The sequence below is a fragment of the Rattus norvegicus genome, chromosome 15 (assembly GCF_021556685.1).
Source record: "Rattus norvegicus strain SHRSP/BbbUtx chromosome 15, alternate assembly SHRSP_T2T, whole genome shotgun sequence".
Taxonomy (NCBI): Eukaryota; Metazoa; Chordata; class Mammalia; order Rodentia; family Muridae; genus Rattus; species Rattus norvegicus.
The window spans coordinates 19,719,242-19,743,855 of NC_141548.1; the positions used below are offsets into that span (position 1 = coordinate 19,719,242).

The 24,614-nt window shown below is 39.3% G+C and overlaps 1 protein-coding gene across 10 annotated transcripts in view; it reads left to right on the forward strand.

The window, feature by feature from the left end:
- The window catches only part of Cfap20dc (CFAP20 domain containing), a 236,499-nt gene that overhangs the window by 109,980 nt on the left and 101,905 nt on the right, over window positions 1-24,614 (forward strand). For all 10 annotated transcript variants that reach the window (NR_197236.1, XR_015638066.1, XR_015638067.1 and 7 more), the window contains 1 exon segment: window positions 19,133-19,270. Coding sequence is in view for 6 of the 10 variants with exons in the window: in NM_001431636.1 (NP_001418565.1) it covers window positions 19,133-19,270 (138 nt within the window). In the remaining 4 variants the exon portion in view is untranslated.

Below are 24,614 nucleotides of genomic sequence, written 5' to 3' on the forward strand. Positions count from 1 at the left end.
AATGGAGTCAAGATAGGTCCAACCTAGCATTCCTTGGCTGCCTTTAGTTTTGTGTAGGGTCGAGGCACATAGCTTCCCCCTGTCCACCTTGGCATGTGTGTCATTGGTCTTCATGCTCAGCTCATCCTGAGGCAGTCACGTGGGTGATGACTTACAGGGCAGCCTCTGACATCATTAGGAGGCAATGTTCCAGCAAACTCCCTGTTCCTCTGCCTTTTACAGTCTTCCTACTCAGACTTTAGGAATGACCTCTGAGCCTTAGGTGTGGGAGTTGTTCCATGGTTGGGACTGGGCTCCACAACTCTGCGTTTTAATTTGCTGTGGTTTTCTTTAATGGTCTCTATTTGTTGAGGATTTTCTCGATATGGGAACATGGTGTGGGGAGGGAAGAGCAATAGAAGAAATAAGAGAGTACAAGCGATCTGATGGGGAAATGAGAAAAACAGGGGCAGGGGCTCTAAAGGGAGTGGGAAGATGAATACAGAAGGAGGGAAGAATAAAATAACAGTAAGGATGTCCAAAAGGTCATGGGAATCATAGTATTAACTATATTCCTAAAAAGTCCTATGATGAATGTAGTAAGTCTGTACAAATGTACAGCTTGAAGGAGATCTGCTCCCCTGGACTGTTCCTTCTCTTCAAGAGCCGTAGAGCATCTAGCAAAAGCGCCGACCTTCAGACGCCCTCTTTTGAGTTGATTGCCAGGTTTTCCAAGAGACTTCCATGCTCCATGTAGAAGGTCTGTCTCTGTTGCTGGCGACATCAGACACTTCAGACAGAAGGCACAGCATCCCCTGAGCTGGAACTAACCTGAATGCCTCCTCCATGAGGACCCATCTTCGTGGTTCCAGAAGGTACAGTACAAGCTTCCGAAGGAGGGAAACAACAGCCCTGTGAACTACAACAGTGACCAGTGCGATCCCTTGGTGATAATCAGCAACTCTCCCACTGACCCTAAGCCCCACTCAGCAAGAGGGAAATCGTGCTTGGTACTGGAAATCCAGCCAGCTACCCAGGGCTGGTGAAGTCATGGATCACGGAGAACTTACAACTGCCACTTTACTAAAAAAACATAATCCCTAACTACATTCTCTCCTTATACCCATAGATAATAGTATTATCGTGTATATGTGTTATATATAGATATAGATATAAAATATTTTATTTGTTTTGGAGAATTCCTTCCCACTGAACTTCTGCTATCTGCCCTCACACTACCTCTATGTCCTGCTACATGTAACAGGCTCATCCATATTTATATGAATATTGAATCTATTCATGGTATATTGATCATATGAATATTACTCTATTCATGGTATCTATGAAATGGATACAGACTACAGGCCCATCAACTGATGAATGGAAAATAAAAATGTGATCCATACATGTCATAAAATTTTATTCAACGATAAGTGATCTTTTTATGTATACTTGTGTTTGGTTTGCAAATGTTTTATTGAGAAATTTCATATCAGGGAGACTGGCCTATAATCTTATTTTTATGTGTGTCTGTTTATTCATTTATGTATCAGAAGCACTGACTTTTTAAAATGAATTCGATACTGTTCTTTTCCTGTTTATTTTACAAAATAGTTTGATGGAGATCGGTGTTTAGCTTTCCTTTAAAGATATGACAGAATTCAGTAGCAAGTCCATCTGAGCATGGAGTTTTTAGTTTATAAGCTTTTTATTACTACTTCAATCTCAAAGTTCATTACAGGTCAATTTGAGTTTAAATACTCATAATTAATAGATTATACGTGTCCAGATTTTTTTTCCTAAAAAAAACAAAAAGAAAGAAAGCCAAACTGCAAAGCCTATAAGAACTCAAAAAGTTTGAACAACACACTATTAAATAATGGCCGGGCAATGGGGAAACAGAACAGGAAGGAAACTTAAAAATTACGAATTGAGTGTAAACAAAGACACGACACACCAGACCATGTGGGCACAGGGAAGTGTTACTTAGGGGCAGTTTATAAATACAAATGCCTACCTTAATAACTGAAATCTCAAACTCATATCTTTTTAAACAAATATTTATTTTTATGTACGTGTCTTATCTGTCCTTACACAAACCCAGAAGAGGGAATCAGATCCCATTACAGATGGTTCTGAACCACTATGTGATTTCTTTTTTTTTTTTATTAACTTGAGTATTTCTTATTTACATTTTGATTGTTATTCCCTTTCCCTGTTTAAGGGCCAACATCCCCCTAACCCCTCCCCTTCCCCTTCTATATTGGTGTTCCCCTCCCCATCCTCCCCCCATTACCACCCTCCTGCTAGCAATCAACAGTCCTTGGAAGAACATCCAGTACTCTTAACCACTGAGCCATCTCCCCAGCTTATCAGATGTGTATCTTAATGGTACACATCAAGATCTTGGAGAAACAGGAATAAGCCAAACTCAAAATCAGTATAAAGAAATAACTCAAATAGGGCAAGTTTAATGATAAGGAAACAAAATATAGATATCCAAGTGAAACAAAGACCTGGCTCTACGAAATACTAAATAAAGTGTAGGTTTGTGTGACTGGGGGAGAGGACTTGAAGCAAGAGTGAAATTGAGACCTTCAGGAGTTAGGACCATTCTCCCTTTTCTTAACCCTATGTGCTCAGGAATATGGCCTCTACCTCCCTCACCTCTGAGAGCAGTCACATAGTCTTCAGCCAAAATACAGGTTTGATTTCCTCTTTCCTGATAAGAACCTGAGTGGCAGGTTCTTGGAATTCCTTCTCCTGCAAATGAGGCATTCCCAGCACCTCTGCCCTAGCCAATAATGTATACACACCATGGAAATTCCTACCAACTTCTCAAGATCTCTATAGTCCTTGGTCACCCCAATAAAGCCTTCTCAATGAAGCTGATCTCTGGAAGTTAATCTGCCCTTCTGAACCCTGCCTCCCTCCCCATGACCCCTGCCCAGTCCCTGCTTCCCTCACCTTCAAGGACCAGTTGCCAATAGTCCATGAGGAAGGGGAAGCCCACACTAAACAAATTGGCAACCCTTAGACAATGTAGCCAAAAAGAGATACAAATTAATAATTTAATAATTATTAAATAATTGTTATTACTTTTTATTAATTTATATTATTTTTATTAATAATTAGTAGATTTAATAAAATTAGAAATGAGAAGAGAAAAATTGTACCAGACACCAATGAAATTCAGAAGACTGTTAAGGAATATGTTGAAGATGTAAACTTCTGGAAGTTGGAAAAGCTCTGCTGTGTTTTAAAATGATCCACACTGTTAGTGTAGTATGTGTGCATTTTAGTAACTTGATTTGTTCTAATAAAGTAATTTTGCTCAGAATTATATTAATTTGTTCTGGATCAAATAAGTTTACTACTGCTTAATATAGCAAAATCATGTCTATATTTCATGTTTGTTTCTTTTTGTTTATGATAGTACTTTGCATCTGAGCTGGGACTTAATTGCAAACAGAATTCTCTTTAGGTGGCTGAAAAAAATAGAGGAATTTTTTTCAAGAAACTGGCCAGTGTGCAGTATATCATAGCAAGGATATCCAGAAAAGCAGGCTTGTAGTCTACAGCCATGAATTACATGCTACAAAGGAGGCTGTATGGTTTCTGGTTTTGCCAAGCAGGGTACAGTGTATGGGAAAGCCACCAAATTAAGGATATGCAAATGACTGAGGATCCAAGAGCCCCATAGCTTCCTCGCCCTCTTCCCTTGTTTGGTTTGGGTAGTGATTTAACGGCAATAATAACTTCCTATTGATTATGTTAGAAATGGAAAGAAATTTGAGTCGTTGCTCACATTGTTTGTATAATGACCAGAATATGTGTATTATTGTTAACTTGATTAATATAGTCAGCAGATTACCCGGTTGTCTAGTACTTACATGCTAACACGCATGCTTGTTATAAGGGTTATAAACAACAGAAGCTACTAAAGAAATACTAATGTTTACCTTCTAGTTTAACCTGGGATTATTTTATTAAAAATCGATCCTTCTAGAAGCTGGAAGCATAGCTGCCCACAAGATGTCGGGTGATCTCTTAGAAGTTCATCTGTGCGCTCTAGACCTGTGTCCCTCCTGGATGTGGGTCCTGCACGGGACATTGTGCCGTACATGTCCTTTGTTAATAAACTTAGCCATGCACATTGACAGTCCCCAGAGAGTTCACAAGCAGATCACAGCCTGCTCAGCTGACATCACTCTGAGGCTACTGTTGAAACCACTGTAAGACAGAAGCCCTCCGAGAAGAGGCTACACGCTCTCTCTAGCAGCCGCAGGAAGTTAATCACAGCCTGATTAATATACATGAAGGAAAGGAAAGCTCAGCCAGTCAAATGAACGCTTTAATATCTGATCCGTTGCTAAGCTCCCATCAAAATCACGATACAGAAAAAGTTTTCAACGTATAAAGTCACAGGATACAGCCTGGGAGAAGAGAAAATAACCTTTTAAAGGCGCCTCTCCGTTTTCTTTAAGCTGAAGGAGTGTCTTAGGAGAACACATAAAGCTGAAGCCTACACAGAAGTTGGCCAGAAATCTGCAGGGAGTTCGTGGCCCTCGTAGGATGAGGATAAGCTGGGGAGAGTGGTCAGAGCTGGCTCAGGTGACTGTAGGAGTGCTTGCCTCTCTGCCAGCAGATGTGCTCCCTGATGAAACTGAACCGCTGCTTTCAAATTCAGGTACATCAGGCACATGACTCAAGTTAAAGCTAAAAGGAAGAAGGAATTTATGGCTGGGGAGGTTATATCTGTGAGTTAATACATTAATATTAAAAAAGAATAATTCGTTCTTCAATTATCTTCAATAATCATTTTATTGAACCACAGGTATTATAATGTCAACATTTTGTGGATATAGAAGTACACCAATATTTTACATATGCCCTTTGTGGAATTACAGCAATGTGGACACATTTCTCTATTTCTTTAATCACCATTCTGATCAAGAAATTTGAGTGTTAAAAATATCATGAACATGCCGCTGTCCTCACCTGATTGTGGCTTCTCCCTCCTCGATTCTGTCAGATTAATTGTACCTGTTTTGAACTTAATGAAACTGGGATCTCGGGGCCCTGTACCTTCACCATGGACCTTCATCTGTCTGTGCTGTGTGTCTCTGTAGTGTGATACTTATCACACTGTACTCTGTGATGTGTACTGAACAGTGCTGGCTTGTTAACTGTTCCTAGACTGTTAAGAGCAGTGTCGCTGGAAACAGCCTTCTCTGGTTGGAACTCCTTGGTAGAACTTTTTTTTTTTAGCATTTGCCTGTGGTCTACTTAAAGTATGACGTTTCTTTGTCGAGTAGTAACGATCTGAGTCAGCTATTAAAGTCACCCATTAGTAATCACAGTATCTGGACCTCTGAGCTTTTTATCATGCCAGTGCCTCCTTGCCTACTGCCAATACAAACATGTACTTATTGCTGAATACTCAGGCACTTTTCTTGTATTCTCAGACACACCAATTGATATTTAACTGCCCTTAACCATCCCAATATTTTTAATATCCTCTGCTGGGTATGAACTTCCAGAAAGCTGCTCTGGCCTCCCGCTAGATTCCAAGCCAGTAGAGAGTGGCTACTTGTAACAAAGTCTTAATGAGTCCACTCATAACAAAAACTGAATGAAAGTGCAGGAATTAAGACAACATGATCTCCATAGACTCCTAATTCAGAACTATCTGACTTTACGTAAGCCTTATGCTGTTTTTCAGAATTAGTCCAAAGTTTTAAATTAAGCTGTAAATGTTAAAAATAAAATAAAATGGCTTAGTAATTGACCTGGAGGAGAGAAACAGGTAGGATGTAAGTGGTAGGAAGATGAGTTCATTTCCCTTTTGACCTAGAGAGCACTGAGCTGTCAAGTACTAGATGGTCATAGGGTGCCTTTATAATTTTGGTTGATGAAAGTGAGACTAAGGCCTCATTAGTGACCGATATTCCATGAAGTCTGAGAACAACACTGTGAGCCAAAATCCCTAAGTTGGCACAATGCTTTGTGTTAGGCACCGTCACAAAACACATGAGGTAGCCCACTTATGAGCAAGGAAACTTTGTTTGGTTTCATTAATTGGTAAGGTATACACCATGGCCAATTTGTTTTGTTGTTCTGGAGCGGTGGCAAAGCAGCAACTCAGTAAGGAAGCTTCCACAGGGTGTTCCATGTAGGAACAACAAACCCTTTATCCAGGAAGGAAAAAAGGACAAGAGGTTCCACAGTCTTCTCTGAAGCATGCTCTCAATAACCTGAGGAACACTGACTCAGCCCCACCTCTCACAGGCCTTGCCATTTCTAAGACATACCAGCTGGGAACTTCTCTGATCCCCACCCAGAGCCCCCTGCTCCCAAATCACGTGGGAGAGAGAGCTGATCACCCAGAAGTGCAGGCAATCATGAGACTGCAGGACAAGACAGATTGCCCCTTCTGCCTACCTTTGCCCACATCCCTGGCCCAAGAGGAAACTGCATAGTGCCTCTGGACACAGGAATATAGGAGCAGTCAGCTGCCGGAGCCCTGTGGTCCAGATCTGTGCCCAGATCTGAGCTGAACAGGTCAAAGAGCACTCTACACCCAAATCCCATGGGGGGCTGGGGAGAGCTAGAGCCTCAGAGGTGCAGACACCCCTGAGAACCCAGAGGAGACTACTCTCTGGTCACATTCCCAACTCAAGAGGAAAACTCCTAGGGCCACCTGTGCCCCCTGCACACAGGGACCTAGGAGCAGTAGGGGCAGGACCCTCGCTTCTGGCTGTTGTGCTCACGGAGAGTTGAAAGCCAGCCAACAGGAGCAACTACACGCCTGAGACAAGAACACTCTGTTCCCATAACTAGGTGAAAGAAAACAGGAAAACAGGTCTACAGGAGTGCTGACACACAGGCCCACAGGAAGGTCAAACCACCATTAGAAACAGCAAGAACAGCTAACACCAGAGACAACTTGATGGCTAGAGGCAAGCGCAGGAACCCAGTCAACAAAAATCAAGACTACTTGGCTTCATCAGAACCCAGTGATCTCCCACCAAAGCAAACACTGGAAAAGCAAGATCTAGATTTAAAATCACATTCTATCATGATGGTGGAGGACTTTAAGAAGGTAATAAATAACTCCCTTAAGGAACTAAAGGACAATACAAGTAAACAAGTAGCTGCACTTAGGGAGCAAACACAAAAATTCCTTAAAGAACTACTGGAAAAAAACAACCAAACAGGAGAAGGAAATGAACAAAACCATCAACGAGTTAAAAAACGGAAATAGAAACAATAAAGAAAGCACAAAGGGAGACAACCCTGGAGATAGAAAACCTAGGGAAGAGATCAGGAGTCATAAATGTGAGCATCACCAACAGAATAAAAAAGATAGAAGAAAGAATCTCAAGAGCAAAAGATATCATAGAAAACATTGACACAACTGTCAAAGATAATGTAAAACACAAAAAGCTCCTAGCCCAAAACATACAGAACATCCAGGACACGATGACATCAAACCTAAAGGATAATAGGTATAGAAGAGAGTGAAGACTCCCAACTTAAAGCGCCAGTAAATATCTTCAACAAAATCATAGAAGAAAACTTCTCTAACCTAAGGAAAGAGATGCCCATAAAGATACAAAAAGCCTACAGAACTCTAAATAGATTGGACCAGAAAAGAAGTTCCTCCCGTCACATAATAGTCAAAACACCAAATGCACAAAACAAAGAAAGAATATTAAAAGCAGAAAGGGAAAAAGGTCAAGTAACATATAAAGTCACACCTATCAAAACTACACCAGACTTCTCACCAGAGACTATGAAAGCCAGAAGATCCTGGACAGATGTCATACAGACCCTAAGAGAACACAAATACAGGTCCAGGTTACTGTATCCTGCAAATCTCTCAATTCACATAGATGGAGAAACCAAGATATTTCATGACAAAACCAAATTTACACAATATCTTTCTACAAATCCAGCCCTACAGAGGATAGATAATAAATGGTAAAGCCCAACACAAGGAGGCAAGCTACACCCTAGAAAACGCAAGAAACTAATCGTTTTGCAACAAAACAAACAGAAGACAAGGACACAAACATAATCACACATCCAAACACGAAGATAACAGGAAGCAACAATCACTGTTCCTTAATGTCTCTTGACATCAGTGGTCTCAACTCCCCAATAAAAAGACAAAGATTAACAAACTGGATATGCAATGAGGACCCAATATTTTGCTGCCTGCAGGAAACACATCACAGAGACAAAGACAGACACTACCTCAGAGTAAAAGGATTGAAAACAGCTTTCCAAGCAAATGGTCTGAAGAAGCAAGCTGGAGTACCCATTCTAATATCGAATAAAATCGATTTTTTACCAAAAGTCATCAAAAAGGATAAGGAAAGACACTTCATATTAATCAAAGGAAAAACCCAACAAGATGAACTCTCAATCCTAAATATCTATGCTCCAAATACAAGGACACCTACATACATAAAAGAAACCTTACTAAAGCTCAAAGCACATATTGCACCTCACACAATAATAGTAGGAGATTTCAACAACCCACTCTCATCAATGGACAGATCATGGAAACAGAAATTAAACAGAGACATAGACAGACTAAGGAAAGTCATGAAGAAATTGGATTTAACAGATATTTATAGAAGATTCTATCTGAAAACAAAAGGATATACCTTCTTCTCACCACTTCATGGTACTTTCTCCAAAATTGACCATATAATCGGTCATAAAACAGGCCTCAACAGATACAGAAAGATGGAAATAATCCCATGCGTCCTATCAGACCACCACAAGCTAAAGCTGGTATTCAATAACAATAAGGAAAGAATGCCCACATGTACATGGGATGTACATGAATGATGCTCTACTCAATGATAACCTGGTCAAGGAAGAAATAAAGAAAGAAATTAAAAACTTCTTAGAATTTAATGAAAATGAAGATACAACATACCCAAACTTATGGGACACAATGAAAGCTGTGCTAAGAGCACTCATAGCGCTGAGTGCCTGCAGAAAGAAACAGGAGAGAGCATATGTCAGCAGCTTGACAGCACACCTAAAAGCTCTAGAACAAAAAGAAGCACATACACCCAGGAGGAGTAGAAGGCAGGAAATAATCAAACTCAGAGCTGAAATCAATCAAGTAGAAACAAAAAGGACTATACAAAGAATTAACAGAAGCAAAAGCTGGTTCTTTGAGAAAATCAACAATATAGATAAACCCTTAGCCAGACTAACGAGAGGACACAGAGAGTGTGTCCAAATTAACAAAATCAGAAATGAAAAGGGAGACATAACAACAGAGCCAAAGGAAATTCAAAATATTATCAGATCCTACTACAAAAGCCTATATTCAACAAAACTTGAAAATCTGGAGGAAATGGACAATTTCCTAGACAGATACCAGGTACCAAAGTTAAATCAGGAACAAATAAACCATTTAAACAACCCCATAACTCCTAAAGAAATAGAAGCAGTCATTAAAAATCTCCCAACCAAAAAGAACCAAGGTCCAGATGGGTTCAGTGCATAATTCTATCAGATCTTCAGAGAAGACCTCATACCAACACTATCCAAACTATTCCACAAAATTGAAACAGATGGAGTGCTGCCAAATTCCTTCTATGAAGCCACAATTAGTCTTATACCTAAACCACACAAAGACCCAACAAAGAAAGAGAATTTCAGACCAATTTCCCTTATGAATATCAATGCAAAGATAACTCAATAAAATTCTGGCAAACCGAATTCAAGAGCACATCAAAACAATCATCCACCATGATCAAGTAGGCTTCATCCCAGGCATGCAGGGATGGTGTAATATACGGAAAACCATCAACGTGATCCATTATATAAACAAACTGAAAGAACAGAACCACATGATCATTTCATTATATGCTGAGAAAGCATTTGACAAAATTCAACACCCCTTCATGATACAAGTCCTAAAAAGAATAGGAATTCAAGGCCCATACCTAAACATAGTAAAAGCCATATACAGCAAACCAGTTGCTAACATTAAACTAAATGGAGAGAAACTTGAAGCAATCCCACTAAAATCAGGGACTAGACAAGGCTGCCCACTCTCTCCCTACTTATTCAATATGATTCTCAAAGGTCTAGCCAGAGCAATCAGACAACAAAAGGAGATCAAAGGGATAGAGATTGGAAAGGAAGAAGTCAAAATATCACTATTTGCAGAAGATATGATTGTATACTTAAGTGATCCCAAAAGTTCCACCAGAGAACTACTATACCTGATAAACGCCATCAGCAAAGTGGCTGGGTATAAAATTAACTCAAATAAATCAGTAGCCTTCCTCTACACAAAAGAGAAACAAGCCAAGAAAGAAATTAGGGAAACGACACCCTTCATAATAGTCCCAAGTAATATAAAATACCTCGGTGTGACTTTAACCAAACAAGTGAAAGATCTGTATGATAAGAACTTCAAGCCTCTGAAGAAAGAAATTGAAGATCTCAGAAGATGGAAAGATCTCCCATGCTCATGGATTAGCAGGATTAATATAGTAAAAATGGCCATTTTACCAAAAGCGATCTACAGATTCAATGCAATCCCCATCAAAATACCAATCCAATTCTTCAAAGAGTTAGACAGAACAATTTGCAAATTCATCTGGAATAACAAAAAACCCAGGATAGCTAAAACTATCCTCAACAATAAAAGGACTTCCAGGGGAATCACTATCCCTGAACTCAAGCAGTATTACAGAGCAATAGTGATAAAAAACTGTATGGTATTGGTACAGAAACAGACAGATGGACCAGTGGAATAGAATTGAAGACCCAGAAATGAACCCAGACACCTATGGTCACTTGATTTTTGACAAAGGAGCCAAAACCATCCAATGGAAAAAAGATAGCATTTTCAGCAAATGGTGCTGGTTCAACTGGAGGTCAACATGTAGAAGAATGCAGATCGATCCATGCTTATCACCCTGTACAAAGCTTAAGTTCAAGTGGATCAAGGACCTCCACATCAAACCAGATACACTCAAGCTAATAGAAGAAAAACTAGGACAGCTTCTCGAACACATGGGCACTGGAAAAAAATTCCTGAACAAAACACCAATGGCTTATGCTCTAAGGTCAACAAATCGGATCTCATAAAACTGCAAAGCTTCTGTAAGGCAAAGGACACTGTGGTTAGGACAAAATGGCAACCAACAGATTGGGAAAAGATCTTTACCAATCCTACAACAGATAGAGGGCTTATATCCAAAATATACAAAGAACTCACGAAGTTAGACTGCAGAGAGACAAATAACCCTATTAAAAAATGGGGTTCAGAGCTAAACAAAGAATTCACAGCTGAGGAATGCCGAATGGCTGAGAAACACCTAAAGAAATGTTCAACATCTTTAGTCATAAGGGAAATGCAAATCAAAACAACCCTGAGATTTCACCTCACACCAGTGAGAATGGCTAAGATCAAAAACTCAGGTGACAGCAGACGCTGGTGAGGATGTGGAGAAAGAGGAACACTCCTCCATTTTTGGTGGGATTGCAGACTGGTACAACCATTCTGGAAATCAGTCTAGAGGTTCCTCAGAAAATTGGACATTGTACTACCTGAGGACCCAGCTATACCTCTCTTGGGCATATACCCAAAAGATACCCCAACATATAACAAAGACACGTGCTCCACTATGTTCATAGCAGCCTTATTTATAATAGCCAGATGCTAGAAAGAACCCAGATGCCCTTTAACAGAGGAATAGATACAGAAAATGTGGTTCATCTACACAATGGAATACTACTCAGCTATCAAAAACAATGACTTTATGAAATTCATAGGCAAATGAATGGAACTAGAAAATATCCTGAGTGAGGTAACCCAATCACAGAAAAACACACATGGTATGCACTCATTGATAAGAGGCTATTAGCCCAAATGCTTGAATTACCCTAGATGCACAGAACACATGAAACTCAAGAAGGATCACAAAATGTGAATGCTTCACTCCTTCTTTAAAAGGGGAACAAGAATACCCTTGGGAGGAAATAGGGAGGCAAAGTTTAGGACAGAGGCTGAAGGAAAACCCATTCAGAGCCTGCCCCACATGTGGCCCATGCATATACAGCCACCAAACCAGATAAGATGGATGAAGCAAAGAAGTTCAAGCTGACAGGAACCGGATGTAGATCTCTCCTGAGAGACATAGCCAGAATACAGCAAATACATAGACGAATGCCAGCAGCAAACCACTGATCTGAAACCGGGACCCCCATTGAAGGAATCAGAGAAAGGACTGAAAGAGCGTGAAGGGGCTCGAGACCCCATATGTACAACAATGCCAAGCAACCAGAGCTTCCAGGGACTAAGCCACTACCCAAAGACTATACATGGACTGACCCTGGGCTCTAACTGCATAGGTAGCAATGAATAGCCTAGTAAGAGCACCAGTGGAAGGGAAGCCCTTGGTCCTGCCAAGACTGAATCCCCAGTGAATGTGATTGTTGGGGGGAGGGTGGTAATGGGGAGAGGATGGGGAGGGGAAGGGGTTATGGGGATGTTGGCCGGGGAATCCGGGAAAAGAAATAACAATTGAAATATAAATAAGAAATACCCAAGTTAATAAAGATGGAGAAAAAAAAGAAGGGGAGAGAGAGGGGTTAGAGGGCTAATGGATAGGAATCCCGGAAAGGTAATAACGTTTGAAATGTAAAAAATACTCAATTTAATAAAAATTAAAGAAAAAAGAAACTACCAGCTGGAAGTCAAACCCTGAAATAGGAATAACATCCAGCATCAGAGCTAAACAATGATTAGCCTTTATTAAGTAATGTTTTTGTTGTATGATGCTACCTGAAATTTCCCTCAGAGAATAATTTAAGTTGTAACAGTTCTTAGAGATAAATCAGACTTCCAAGTTAACTATGTTCCTACAGGAGTTCTGTCATAGACTGACTGCCATCGAAGAGTGTAGGCTGGGTATGGAGTTGCACCACCATCATCCTGCATTTTGGTACCTATCTAGAGCCAGCCTGGGTTACATCATAAAACCACATCTCACTATAACAAATAAGGAAAATGTACTGAGCTTCTATCCCTGGGGATTTCTGACTACCCCTGGTAGTCATAAACTCAGCTTGATATCTGACTAATCCCTGGGAGTTAGAAACTCAGCTAGATGTCTGACTAACCCGGGGTAGTTAGAAACTCAGCTAGATGTCTGACTAACCCCGGGATGTTAGAAACTCAGGCTCCATGTCTGACTACCCCTGGTAGTCATAAACTCAGCTTGATGTCTGACTAATCCCTGGGAGTTAGAAACTCAGGCTCGATGTTGCCTCTTCTGGCTTTGTATGCTACTCTGCTCACACAACTCTTTAATAGAGTTCCTGATTTCTCTTTATGGGATCCAGTATACAGTTTCACAGTTAGGTTCTGATCTCCACAGTTCTAAGCCTCTTTGAACATGAAATCTTAACAGTAATGGTATCGTTAGAGAAACATGAAGGAATTCAAAATATATTGCATAACAGGTGAATCTGATTTAGTTTCGTTATTTTTTCCAAATGTATTCTGTTTTCTGAGTTCATGTATTGAATTACTTCACACTGTTTGTTTGTTTGTTTGTTTGTTTGTTTGTTTGTTTGTCTTGTTTAATGTGTGGGTTTGAGCATCTCACTGAGTAGTCCAGGTTGCTAGTATGCATCATCCTCCTAAGTTCTGAGATTACAGGGTGTACCTCCACACCCAGCTTCATGTTGACTCTCTAAATGCCAGCAAAAAATATAAATGAGTTAGAAATAAGAAGATGAAAAATGCAATTTGTAAACCTGGTTTTCGGCTCTTGGAAACCATTGTATTGCCACTGAGTGTTGAGGGGTTTGAGTTAAATCATTCATTTCCCACATCAGGATTAGAACATTAGCAAATGCTACTCTGTCTTCATCATCGTGAGGGCTTTATACTTTCATAACAATGGTTTGGATTAAATTTTTCTTGCAAATAGTCAACATATTCTAAAACAGTCAAGAAATAATGAAGAGTAATGTGTGTATGTGTATGTGTATACATATACAAATGATAGATGATAGACAAACAGACAGACAGACAGACATAGAAGTGAAAAGTAAAATTAAATGTTGCCTAAATGAACCACATAAAGTCGTCTTACATTTCCTTTGAGTCACTTGCTGTTGTGTACGTTGCATGGGTTTGTTTTGTGCCCTGGAGAGTTTTGTCTACTACTTTCATCCGACTTCTCTTTGATTCTTTCCCATAGCATCGCCGTCTTGAAAATACATTTCCTTGTGTGGTGTTTTGTTTTGTTCACTTTTGTTGTCTTATTTTTCAGTTTTGTTGTTGTTGTTGAAGCACAAGAAACACTACTATGTTGATTTGCTTCAAGTCCTAGGAATTTAAGTTGTTTTCTTTTTCATTAGCTATGAACACTTGTTCATATAGATTACCAAATATCTAATATTTGAGTTGCTAATAGGGATAAATTAAAAGTACTAAGTAAACCGGACTTGGTTTTGCTCACCTTATATCCCAATACTTGGGAGGCAGAGGCAAGCGGATCTTGGAGTTTGCAGCCAACCTAGTCTACACAGTAAGTTTCAGGCTATACAGAGTTATATAACGAGACTTTGTCACCAAGAAAGAAAGAAAAAAAGAACTACAAATACTAAAATAATAATAAAATTACTGTGGTTCTATAGCCATTTTAAGACTGTGGCTATATACATTGAATTGATTTGTGGATTATTAATACCAGTTTCTAAATCTGCTTCTTAAAATGAGAGGATTAATACATTTACAATGAAAGAAACCATACAAATAAATAAGATCAAATGTAATCAATAAGAACATGAGTTAAAAGATATTCAAATAACCATATAAATATAAATGAAGTTAAAGAACAGTTTGAACTATAACAGATGACCTCCCCTTGGAAGCATTCACAGGTAAGTGCTAATGTTAGAGGGAGCTGGATGAACACTTGACAGGAGACTCTTTTAGTCTGCTCTGTGTGTGTGTGTGTGTGTGTGTGTGTGTGTGTGTGTGTGTGTGTGTGTGTGTGTGCATGTGTTTTAACTACTCAAGGATAGAAAGTTTAACTTAAATAATGGCTGTGGGTATTTTAGTTTTCATTAATGTCTTTATGCTTATTGATCTCATGACCGAGCCCCTGTACACTCTGAACCTGAACTGGCCTGAACATAACCAGTTCCCCCAGTTTACACCTCTGGAATTGAAAAGTCTGTGGAATAAATATGCTGATGAAGAGGCCACAATGAGAACCATTGCTCATGAGCTAACTTTAAAAAGGAATTAAACACAAAGAAGACAAATATCTTTTTTAATTGAACATGAAGTCTTCCCAGTGTGTGCCCAGACTCAAATCACAGTTCCATGATCTTGTTATGTGTTATGTGTGTTAGCCAAATGCATGCCTGACTCAGTGCACAGTTCTGTGATCATACTGAAACACATATTGAATGTGTTATCTGAAAGTAAGCACCAAAATTCTCATGCTCCTTTTAGTTCTGCGTTTATTATTTTTATTTTTTAAAACTAGTATGCAAAGTACTTGGTTTCAGTCTGGCTTCTTCAAACAGTGCTGTTACCCATCCTCTTTCCCCACTGCCATTGCCAAACCCTTTAATTCCCCTTCCCCTCCAAAGGCCCTCTTGTGTTTTAATGCCTTGTGTACCCCATTACCTTCTCTTCCCTGCCAGTCCCATCCCTTAAGATCTCTCCTCTCCTCCTTGCATGACCCCTTTTGTATTTCCATCACACAAACAAAACATATATAGAGATTTAAATCTAGCTTCTCCATGAGAGGAAACATAGCAGTAGTCTTTCTGGATCCAGCTTTCTCTGCATATCAATGACTGACAGTCCATCCATTTTTCTACAAATGTCATGATTTCAGTTTTCATTACATTGAATAACATTCCACTGTGTATAATGTACCACCTTACCTGGTTTACTCAGCAGTTGATGCTCATCTAAATTTTTTCTTTTTTAGCTACAGTGAGCAGTACAACAATAAATATAAGTGGACAAGCATCTCTGTGCAAGTCATACATCAGTTCTAGTTCTAGTATCTTGAGACATCACTATTCTGATTTCTGTAGAGGCTGCCGAGTTGACATTACGGGACATCAGCAGCATTTGAATGTTCTTCTACAGCACTTCCTTGCCAGCGTTTATTGTACTTTATTTTAATTTCATTTTCCTGGTAGCTAACAAGGCTGAACACTTTTTCAGATTATTTACTGGGCATTTGTATTTACTCTTAAGAACTGTCTGCTCAATTCTTTAGCTTACTTATTAATTGGAAGGCTTTTTTCTGGCACTAATTTTTCTCCACAGTTGAAAAAATGTTCCTCTTGGGCTGGCCTTCACGGCATCTCAATCCTTGCACTTACCGTGCCATTGTTTCCATGTGGGTTTATGAATTTTTTAGTCCCTCCACCCCATGTTTCTTCAGTGACCATGGATTTGTATAGTTTCTGTATCTATTGCTTTCTATTTTTTTGTCTACTATGACAAGATGTGGGGAATCATTTTGTGTGTGTGTGTGTGTGTGTGTGTGTGTGTGTGTGTGTGTGTGTGTGTGTGTGTGTGTTTGATAAGGGCTGCTTTATGGCCCATAATGTGAATAATTTTGGAGAAATTTCTAGAGTTTCTGAGGAGAATGTACTTTTGGTTTCTGTTGGAGGAGAATGCTGTTAAATCTAGTGTTCTTAGGTTTCTTTATTGATGACATATGTGAAGATGGAAGGATTAATGGCAGAACCTGTGTGACCTTATGTACACACCAGTATTTCAGTTATATGTTTTGTTTGTTTGGTATGGATGTCTTCCCCAGTTTTAATTTTCCTTTTTCACCTTTTTGTTTTTGCTTCCTCGTTTGATTTTATGTGATTCTTCTAACAAGTTGTTTCCACTTGAGTTTATGTTCCTCACCACTATTTGAAGGGGAAACTGACTGCAGAAATATAGCCAGTTACTTGACAGAGCCCTTAGATTGGCTTGAGTAGAAGTCACTAGTATTCCAAAAAAAGTTCATAGATTGAGGCACATGATTCAGAGTGAGAAAAATGTAGATTATAGGTTTGGAAGGCTGTTGTTTATTTTTTAGTTTTTAATTTTTTTAGAACTGAAGTTATTAATATTTGAGTTTAAAGGGGAAAGGAGCTGGGTGTGGTGATGCATGACTTTAATCTTAAGACTCTAGAGGCAAAGGCAGATGGATCCCTAAGTTTGAGGCCAACCTGGTCTACAGTTCCCAGGACAGCCAGAGCTACACAGAAAAACCCTGTCTCAAAAAAAAAAAACAAGGAAACACGTGGTGGTAGATGGGAAAGGGGAAAGTGAACTATGGATAAGAGATAGAATATATGAGTGGGAGCTATGAGAAAATTAAAAAATGGTTACAGATTAACTTTAGAACAAGTAGAGATAGTCATGAATGCCTGTTTGGGTAAAGTACAAGCTAAAACAAAACAACTAAAACCTTGAAGTACAGAAAAGTATCTACAGGAGCTTGAGAGATGGCCCTGCAGTTAAGAGCACTGGCTGCTTTTTAAGACCAGAACCTATACAGTAGTTTATAAACATCTATACTTCCAGTCTATACACCCACTTTAGGCCTCCACAGTCACTGAATACATGTGGTACACATACATGCAGACAATACAACCATGCACATAAAATAAGGCTTTTAAAAAGGTTGATTTAAAAAAATAAATAAAACCAGAAGGTACTAATATTACAAAGTAGAGACCCAAAGACAACATGAAAGCCCAAATTGAGAGTCTGTATTAAGCTGGCCTGGGCCTGCCCGGAAACAATTCTTACAGAGCAGCCCCAGAGGAGGCTTTTAAAGGCAAATAAAACAGAAAAACTGCATCATGTTTGGCTGTTACAGGGAAAGTAAAGCAAGCAAGCTGTTTAACAGAAGCCAAAGCATGCAGTTAACTGGGGCATTTTGACACCAAGTTTCTAGTACTCTGATTCAGGACTTTTCAGGGCAGGGATAGAAAGCAGAGGGGAAGGGGAATCAGTTTCAGGCTAAACCAAAGATGTCTCCAACTGAGACAAGGTGAAGGAACCTTTGCTCTGTCACACTATAACATTGTCACTGTTTCTTTCCATGTGATTTCATGCACTGTCTTTTGTAATAGCCTCTGTTAATAGTGAAAAACTACTAGTCTCAAGAAGTCAAATAATGTAAACCATGAGTCTTCCCTGTTTAGAGGAAATTCTGTATAAGCCTGCAGAAATCACACCTGTCTGGCACCCACCCCTGGCCTGCCAGCTCCAGTCCCATCCTGCTGTGCTAGAGGCTATAACTTTCCTGAGGACTTTCAGTGGCTAGGCCTCTGGGATGGTCTAGAAGATTCTGTCCTTTGTATTTACTTTTGAGTATATGTTTTCTAGGTATTCTCCCCAGTGGGATCTCATATGTCTTTTAGCCCCAGTGTCCTCTGGTTCTTGCACGAGAAAGCTTGCATTTCCTGGCCAATGGAAGGCCTCTTGGGTTCCCATGTCGTTGCATGCCTATGTAGTAGCAGGGTGGTGGCTGCCAGAGCATCCTCGGCTTATAGAGAGTCTCGGCTCAAGTTCCCATACAATCCTTGTGCAGCAGCTTCACAGCCAGCACCACTCTAGGCTTCTCTGTGCTCCTCAGCACGTCCTCTGGCTGCATCTCTTCAGGCCACCTAATTCTCTCATGATCAGCGTTCGCTTGCATCCATGTTAAGTAGCACATGTCAATGACCACTCTTGACAACTACTTGTACAGAAGAATGTGTAGCTCTCACCCCAGCTTATTTTTTTTTCCTCTTAGTGACTTCCCTTTGTTTTTCTGCTATTGTTTGTATTTCCAATGTTACTTGACTCATTCATAAGAATCGTGCCTGATTGGGACTCTTCTCCATAAGTCATACAGAGGCAGTTTCTAATTTCCCATTTACCCAGAAATGCCATGCTTTCTATAGATACCACGGCTAAAAGTTTGCATAAGTTGTCTAAAGTTGCACTCTAAAATGTTTTGCTTTACTTGGTTTCATTATAAAGTTTGCTCAGTTGGCAGCAATGGCTTACATTTGGGGCATGGAGGTTCATTTTGAATAATATATGATATTCCCTTTTTAACAGATGAACCCGCAGATATTATTCCACGAAGCTGTCAACTCGCAACAGATGTTCCGCATGTCACACAGCTGCTTAACATGACAAAACTTCGCCAAACTGAAATTAAATTTGGAGGTCATCCTCTAAGATCTGCAGAATCAGGTATGCACAGAGGCTCCTATAAACATGCTATGGGGACCCTTCCCCCTTAAGGTGTCTTTCTCTAAAGATGGCCCTATGCCTTGTTCTTCCACATTACTGTCAATATACAAGGCCAGGCCTGTAAATGCAGGTCACTGCCAGCCCAGCAAACAACCTACATGAAGAACTTGGCATGTGAACATTTGACCCACATAAAACTCTTGCTACTTCAGAACTGTGATCTGCTAGGAGAAAGGAGAAGACAGGGAGACACGTGAAGCAATGCTTTCCTGTGGACTGGTTATCCCTCTTCCATAGAGTGGTTACTCCCCTACTGAAGTGCACTTATTCAAGTACTACGGTGAAAGGCAAGTAATGCTGTCCTCTGTGAAGGAACTGTGGGAATGGAAAGACTGCAGCGGGATGCAAGTTCATTGCCAGTTTAAAAAGGAGCTGCAGTTCAGCTGTGGACAGTGCTGTCCTGCTTGAATATGTATCCTTCAATTTTAAATAGTCTCCAAAAAATTTTTAATTCATCTTATTTTATTGGCTATTTTTTATTTACATTTCAAATGTTATTCCCTTTCCCAGTTTCCCCCCAAAATTTTTAAATACCTCCTGAACTAAACAAAATATGAGACTTCCCATGTTCTACATCTGTACAGACTTAATCCCAGTTGACTAAATCAATGAAACTTTATATCAAGCCCAATATAAGGTCAACTCCCTAGATATTTGAACCCCTAGGATATTTTTAAATTACAACATTTAACAGCACAAAATATTTTTTTCTGATATCTGATATCTGATTTCTGATATCTCCTCTCAGAGAGACTCTTTGTTAATTTGGTAGTTTTGTTTTTAACATCCTCCAGTGATTGTTATATGCAGCCAACACTGAGAATACTGGATCGCAGCCTGGGAAGGTCATGTGATTCAAGTAGCACTCAGATGTAAGGAGCTAATTCAAAGGAAGATAAAGAAACGCCATAGTGGCCATAGTGAGAGACCATCTGTGGAAGAAGTAGATCCTCGAAGTATTCTGTGTATATTTATATATTTATAATAAATTAATAAGATACTTATAGAAGTGTGTCAGCACAGAAGATTGAGTAAGAGCAAGGAGATAGCAATCTATCTTTCAGGGTTGCTGAAAAATATTCCTTTTTCAAAGGCTTCATGTAAAGGAATGGCTTGAGTGACTGAACACTCTGCTAGAACCACACTGTGGGAGTAGCTTACATTCCTCAAGTAAAGAAGTGGGATGTTTTAGGAAAGTGAATTTGACAGCAGGATGCCAGGTGAATTTTGAAACAAGGTGAGGTAAAAGACCATGGAGAGTAACTAACACGTCTCTACATGATCAGACATAAAATGACAAGGGTCCAGGATGGCAGAAGCTGGGCCAGTAGAAAGTAGTGGCTCTGAGGGAAGCTGGGGGAACAATGGCAATGTGTGGCTTCTCAGATAAGAGAGATGGTCAAGAGCGTGCTCAGAACTTGAAAGAAGGTCAGATAGAAACAGATGTTTGTGATGAAGGTTGTTGAGAGCAGGAACCTCCTTAATCCACCTGTCTTTTCTCTCTCAGTTGTGGAAGTTATAGATCCATAACAAATCGGCCTCCTTTTTGTCCTTTTTGACAATACAAAAGGAGTTTGTATGTCAGTGGGCACTTCATTATTAACTCTTGATTGCACCATTTCCAAACTCACAGAAAAGCAGAGAGACAATGTATGATGCAAACCTCACCTGCTTTATAATCCCCAGCATTGAGTGGGCCCTTTTGCTGGCAGTGGGGCAAATGGTGAAATACATGTGCATGCTATCTATACTATGTAGAACGAGACACCAAGAGAAATAGGAAGATTTCACGCAAGCAGTGTTTATTAAGACACCATGGGAAGACATATAAAAAAGCAGAAACATAAGCTCACTGGCTTTCAGGTGGCGGCTTACTCTTAAGATTTGCCACGAAGTACAGGAAGAGTGTTTTCAATGACAAACCCTGTAATCTGCACCTAATATAGTCTGTTACTTTTCAATACCAAGAATGACTAAGCTGTGCTGGGCATCATGATTACAAGTGATCACTTTTTACCCTCTGTCCTTCCAGTGGAATGCTTTATGAACTGTCTTTAAAATAAATACAAGTACATTCACAATATCACTGTCATTTTTATTTAAAAGTCTCAGAGATGCTTAAACGGAATAAGATTTAGTAAATACTAATGACGTCAGTGTTACAACTAAACAAATATTTTCATAGGCTTTATTCAAACCCAACTTACAGAGGAGAATATTAGTATTTCTTTTGCTAACCCTATTAGTGGACTCTTGGTGCATAGTAATAGTCAATACAACTTGAGTCATGTATGCAGAGTATTGCTAATTGCCAAAACCCACAAGTATATTTCTTTTTCTTTGTGGATACTAATTATATCCATGTATAACCCATTATGTTTGCTCCTCTTAGGTCAGTGTCGCTGCACATGCATGATAGCCAAAATGACATGAACATACATGGTACTGTGTGGTTCCCTTCCTCCAAGTACATTTCAGAAGTCGATTTTTATATATGTGGACTTTAAAGCTTACTAGAAAGGAACTTATTAGTATTCTTTCCCTGTACACGGCGTTTGATTTGAAAGGCATTTCTAATGGTCATGCCTGGGCAGATGGTTTTTAACCATGGATAAGTGTCTTTATTTGAACTATTTGTTTTTGTCTTTCAAAAAGTGGACTCCCACCTTGGAATTTAATTGCATAAGAAAATGACTCGTGTGCTCGTATAATTGGATGTGTGGTGCTCATGTGAATTTTGATATTTCATCATAAATGCACATATTAAAAGAGCCCAATAAAGCCTCTAGAGAAGTAACCACTTCCTGTGGATTTTCACACAACCAAAAAGAAAAAAAGAACAGTTTTTTAACTGTTTTAAACTGTGTTTTATTTAATGTGATATAGCTTAATCAAGAGCATTGGATGAAATTAATAAAACCACTGTTCCTAAGAAGCCATTGTTTCCAAAAAGCTCCACATTCCTGCCATTTTCTTTATCAATTCCCAGTTCACATTAGCTAATGACTTTAGGACTGTGAAATCGAATAATCTTACTTTCATTAATAGGACCCCAGTTTAATTGAACCAGAGAATGTGGTCTGATTATTGAAATGGAGCTTTCAGCATTAATGACAAGATACAGTGGCCCACCAAACACAAATCAAAAGTAGTAATTAAAAATTGGAAGGTGGCTTTCCCTAGTGCCTACCTTTTCACAGCAGGTATCTTACTGGGCTTACACTTCCTTTTTAAATAAGAGGAAACTGGCACTCTAACCTCCAACTACAACTTCAGAGTAGCGAATTAATGCATCTAAAGAGAAAAGAAAGACAGAGGGGGGTAAAGAGGGATGGAAGGAGGGAAGGAGGTAGGGAGGGAGGGAAGGAGGGAAGGAAGGAAGGAACGAAGGAACGAAGGAAGGAAGGAAGGAAGGATGGATATATTAGTAAGCTGCCTTTTGTACTGGTAAAATAAGTATTACATTCTTGTTTAGAGTCCATATTATGAAAGGAAGACTCAAACCAATGACTAAAATCTACTGTGAAACAGAACCTAAAATAAAAATAAATTAGTGTAGGGACTGGAGTGATGGCTCAGTGATTAAAAGTACTAACTACTCTTCCAGAGGAGGTCCAGAGTTCAATTCCCAGCAACCACATGGTGGCTCACAACCATCTGTAATGGGATCCAATGCACTCTACTGGTGTGTCTAAAGACAGTGACAGTATACTCACATAAAATAAATAAATCTTTTAAAAAATGAGTACATTTTGTCATAAGAGCCAAGACACCACCTATAACTCATGGATCAGTTGAACTAATACTGTGAAAATGGCTGAATTGCCAAAACCAATCTGTAGATCCAGTGCAAACCCTATGAAAATTTCAATGAAAGTCTTCACATAAATAGGAAAACACAAATCCTAAAATTCATTATTAAAGCACAACAGACCCCAGATAGCCAAAGCAATCATGAGCAAAAGACCAATGGAAGAGGTATCAATTTTTTTATTTCAAATTATACTATGGATCCATAATAATAAAAAAGTGCATTATACTGGCACCAAATCAGATATATAGATCAGCAAAATAAAATAAAGGAAAAAAGGAAAAACAAATGAACAAACAAACAAACCCCCCTCCCTCCACCTCTATTTTGAGAAAGATGTCCAAAAGATACAGTGGATAAAAGACAGCCTTTTCAACAAACGGGACAGGGAAAACTGGATATTCAGAGGTAGCAGGGTGATTCTAGATTTTTGTCTCACACTTTGTACATCAATCAGTTCAAGCTGATTAAAGATAATTCATACATGATGAGAAACTCTGAAACTGTGGGAAAACACTTTAAGATACAGCCATATGCAAGAACTTTTTGAAAAATACTCTGAATGCTCAAGAAATAACACCAAGAATTGACAACTCTGGTATCATGAAATTAAAACCTGTTGGTTTAAATAATAAAATAAAATCTTTGCCATATTACAAAGGAGCCCACCAAAGACCAGGCAAGCACAATCTGTAACCTGCTGAAAGTTTTATTTTCAGCTAACTGATACTATCCTTAGATATTTAGGACCCAAGAATATCCCCAACCATTTAGTATAGGGGACTTTTAAAGACAAAACTAAACCTTGTTATCTTGCATGGCAGCTAGAGAGGGAGGTTTTGCACAAACAAGCAGTATAACAGAAGCTAAGATAAGCAGTTAGCTACAGGGGGAAGTTTGCACAAGTAGGCAGTTTAACAGGAACCAAGATAAATAAGCTGGGACAACTTGACCTTGGGTTCCTAGAATAGAGCTAATTAATTTTCCATGGGATTCTCCATAAAGCAGATCAAATTCTGGTTAAACTTAAATAAATTCATCTTGTATATTTGAATTATGCATCCTCTTTCCCTATCTTCGATAAAACAAAACAGCACAACTGATCATATTTCTTCATTAAAATGTTTCAGTCTAGAAAGAATTTGGAATGGATATTGACAGCTGGAAATGCCTAGACAGTTAGAATTGGTCATTGTGCAAACATGAGACCCAAAGTTTGGATCCCAGCACCCATGAACAAAGCCAGGCACCCTAAGCATACCAGTCATGAGGTCTGAGGGATATGGAGACAGAAGGATCATGATCTTGAGTGCTTGCTGCCTTCTAGCCTAGCCAAGAAAACAGGAGTCCAGACTCAGGGAGTGACCCTGCCTCAAAGGAATATCTGGAAATGATAGAGGAAAATACCTGATGCCCTCTTTTTACCTCCAGTATGTGTACCTGCACATATTTTCTTTCACATAGACACAGAAA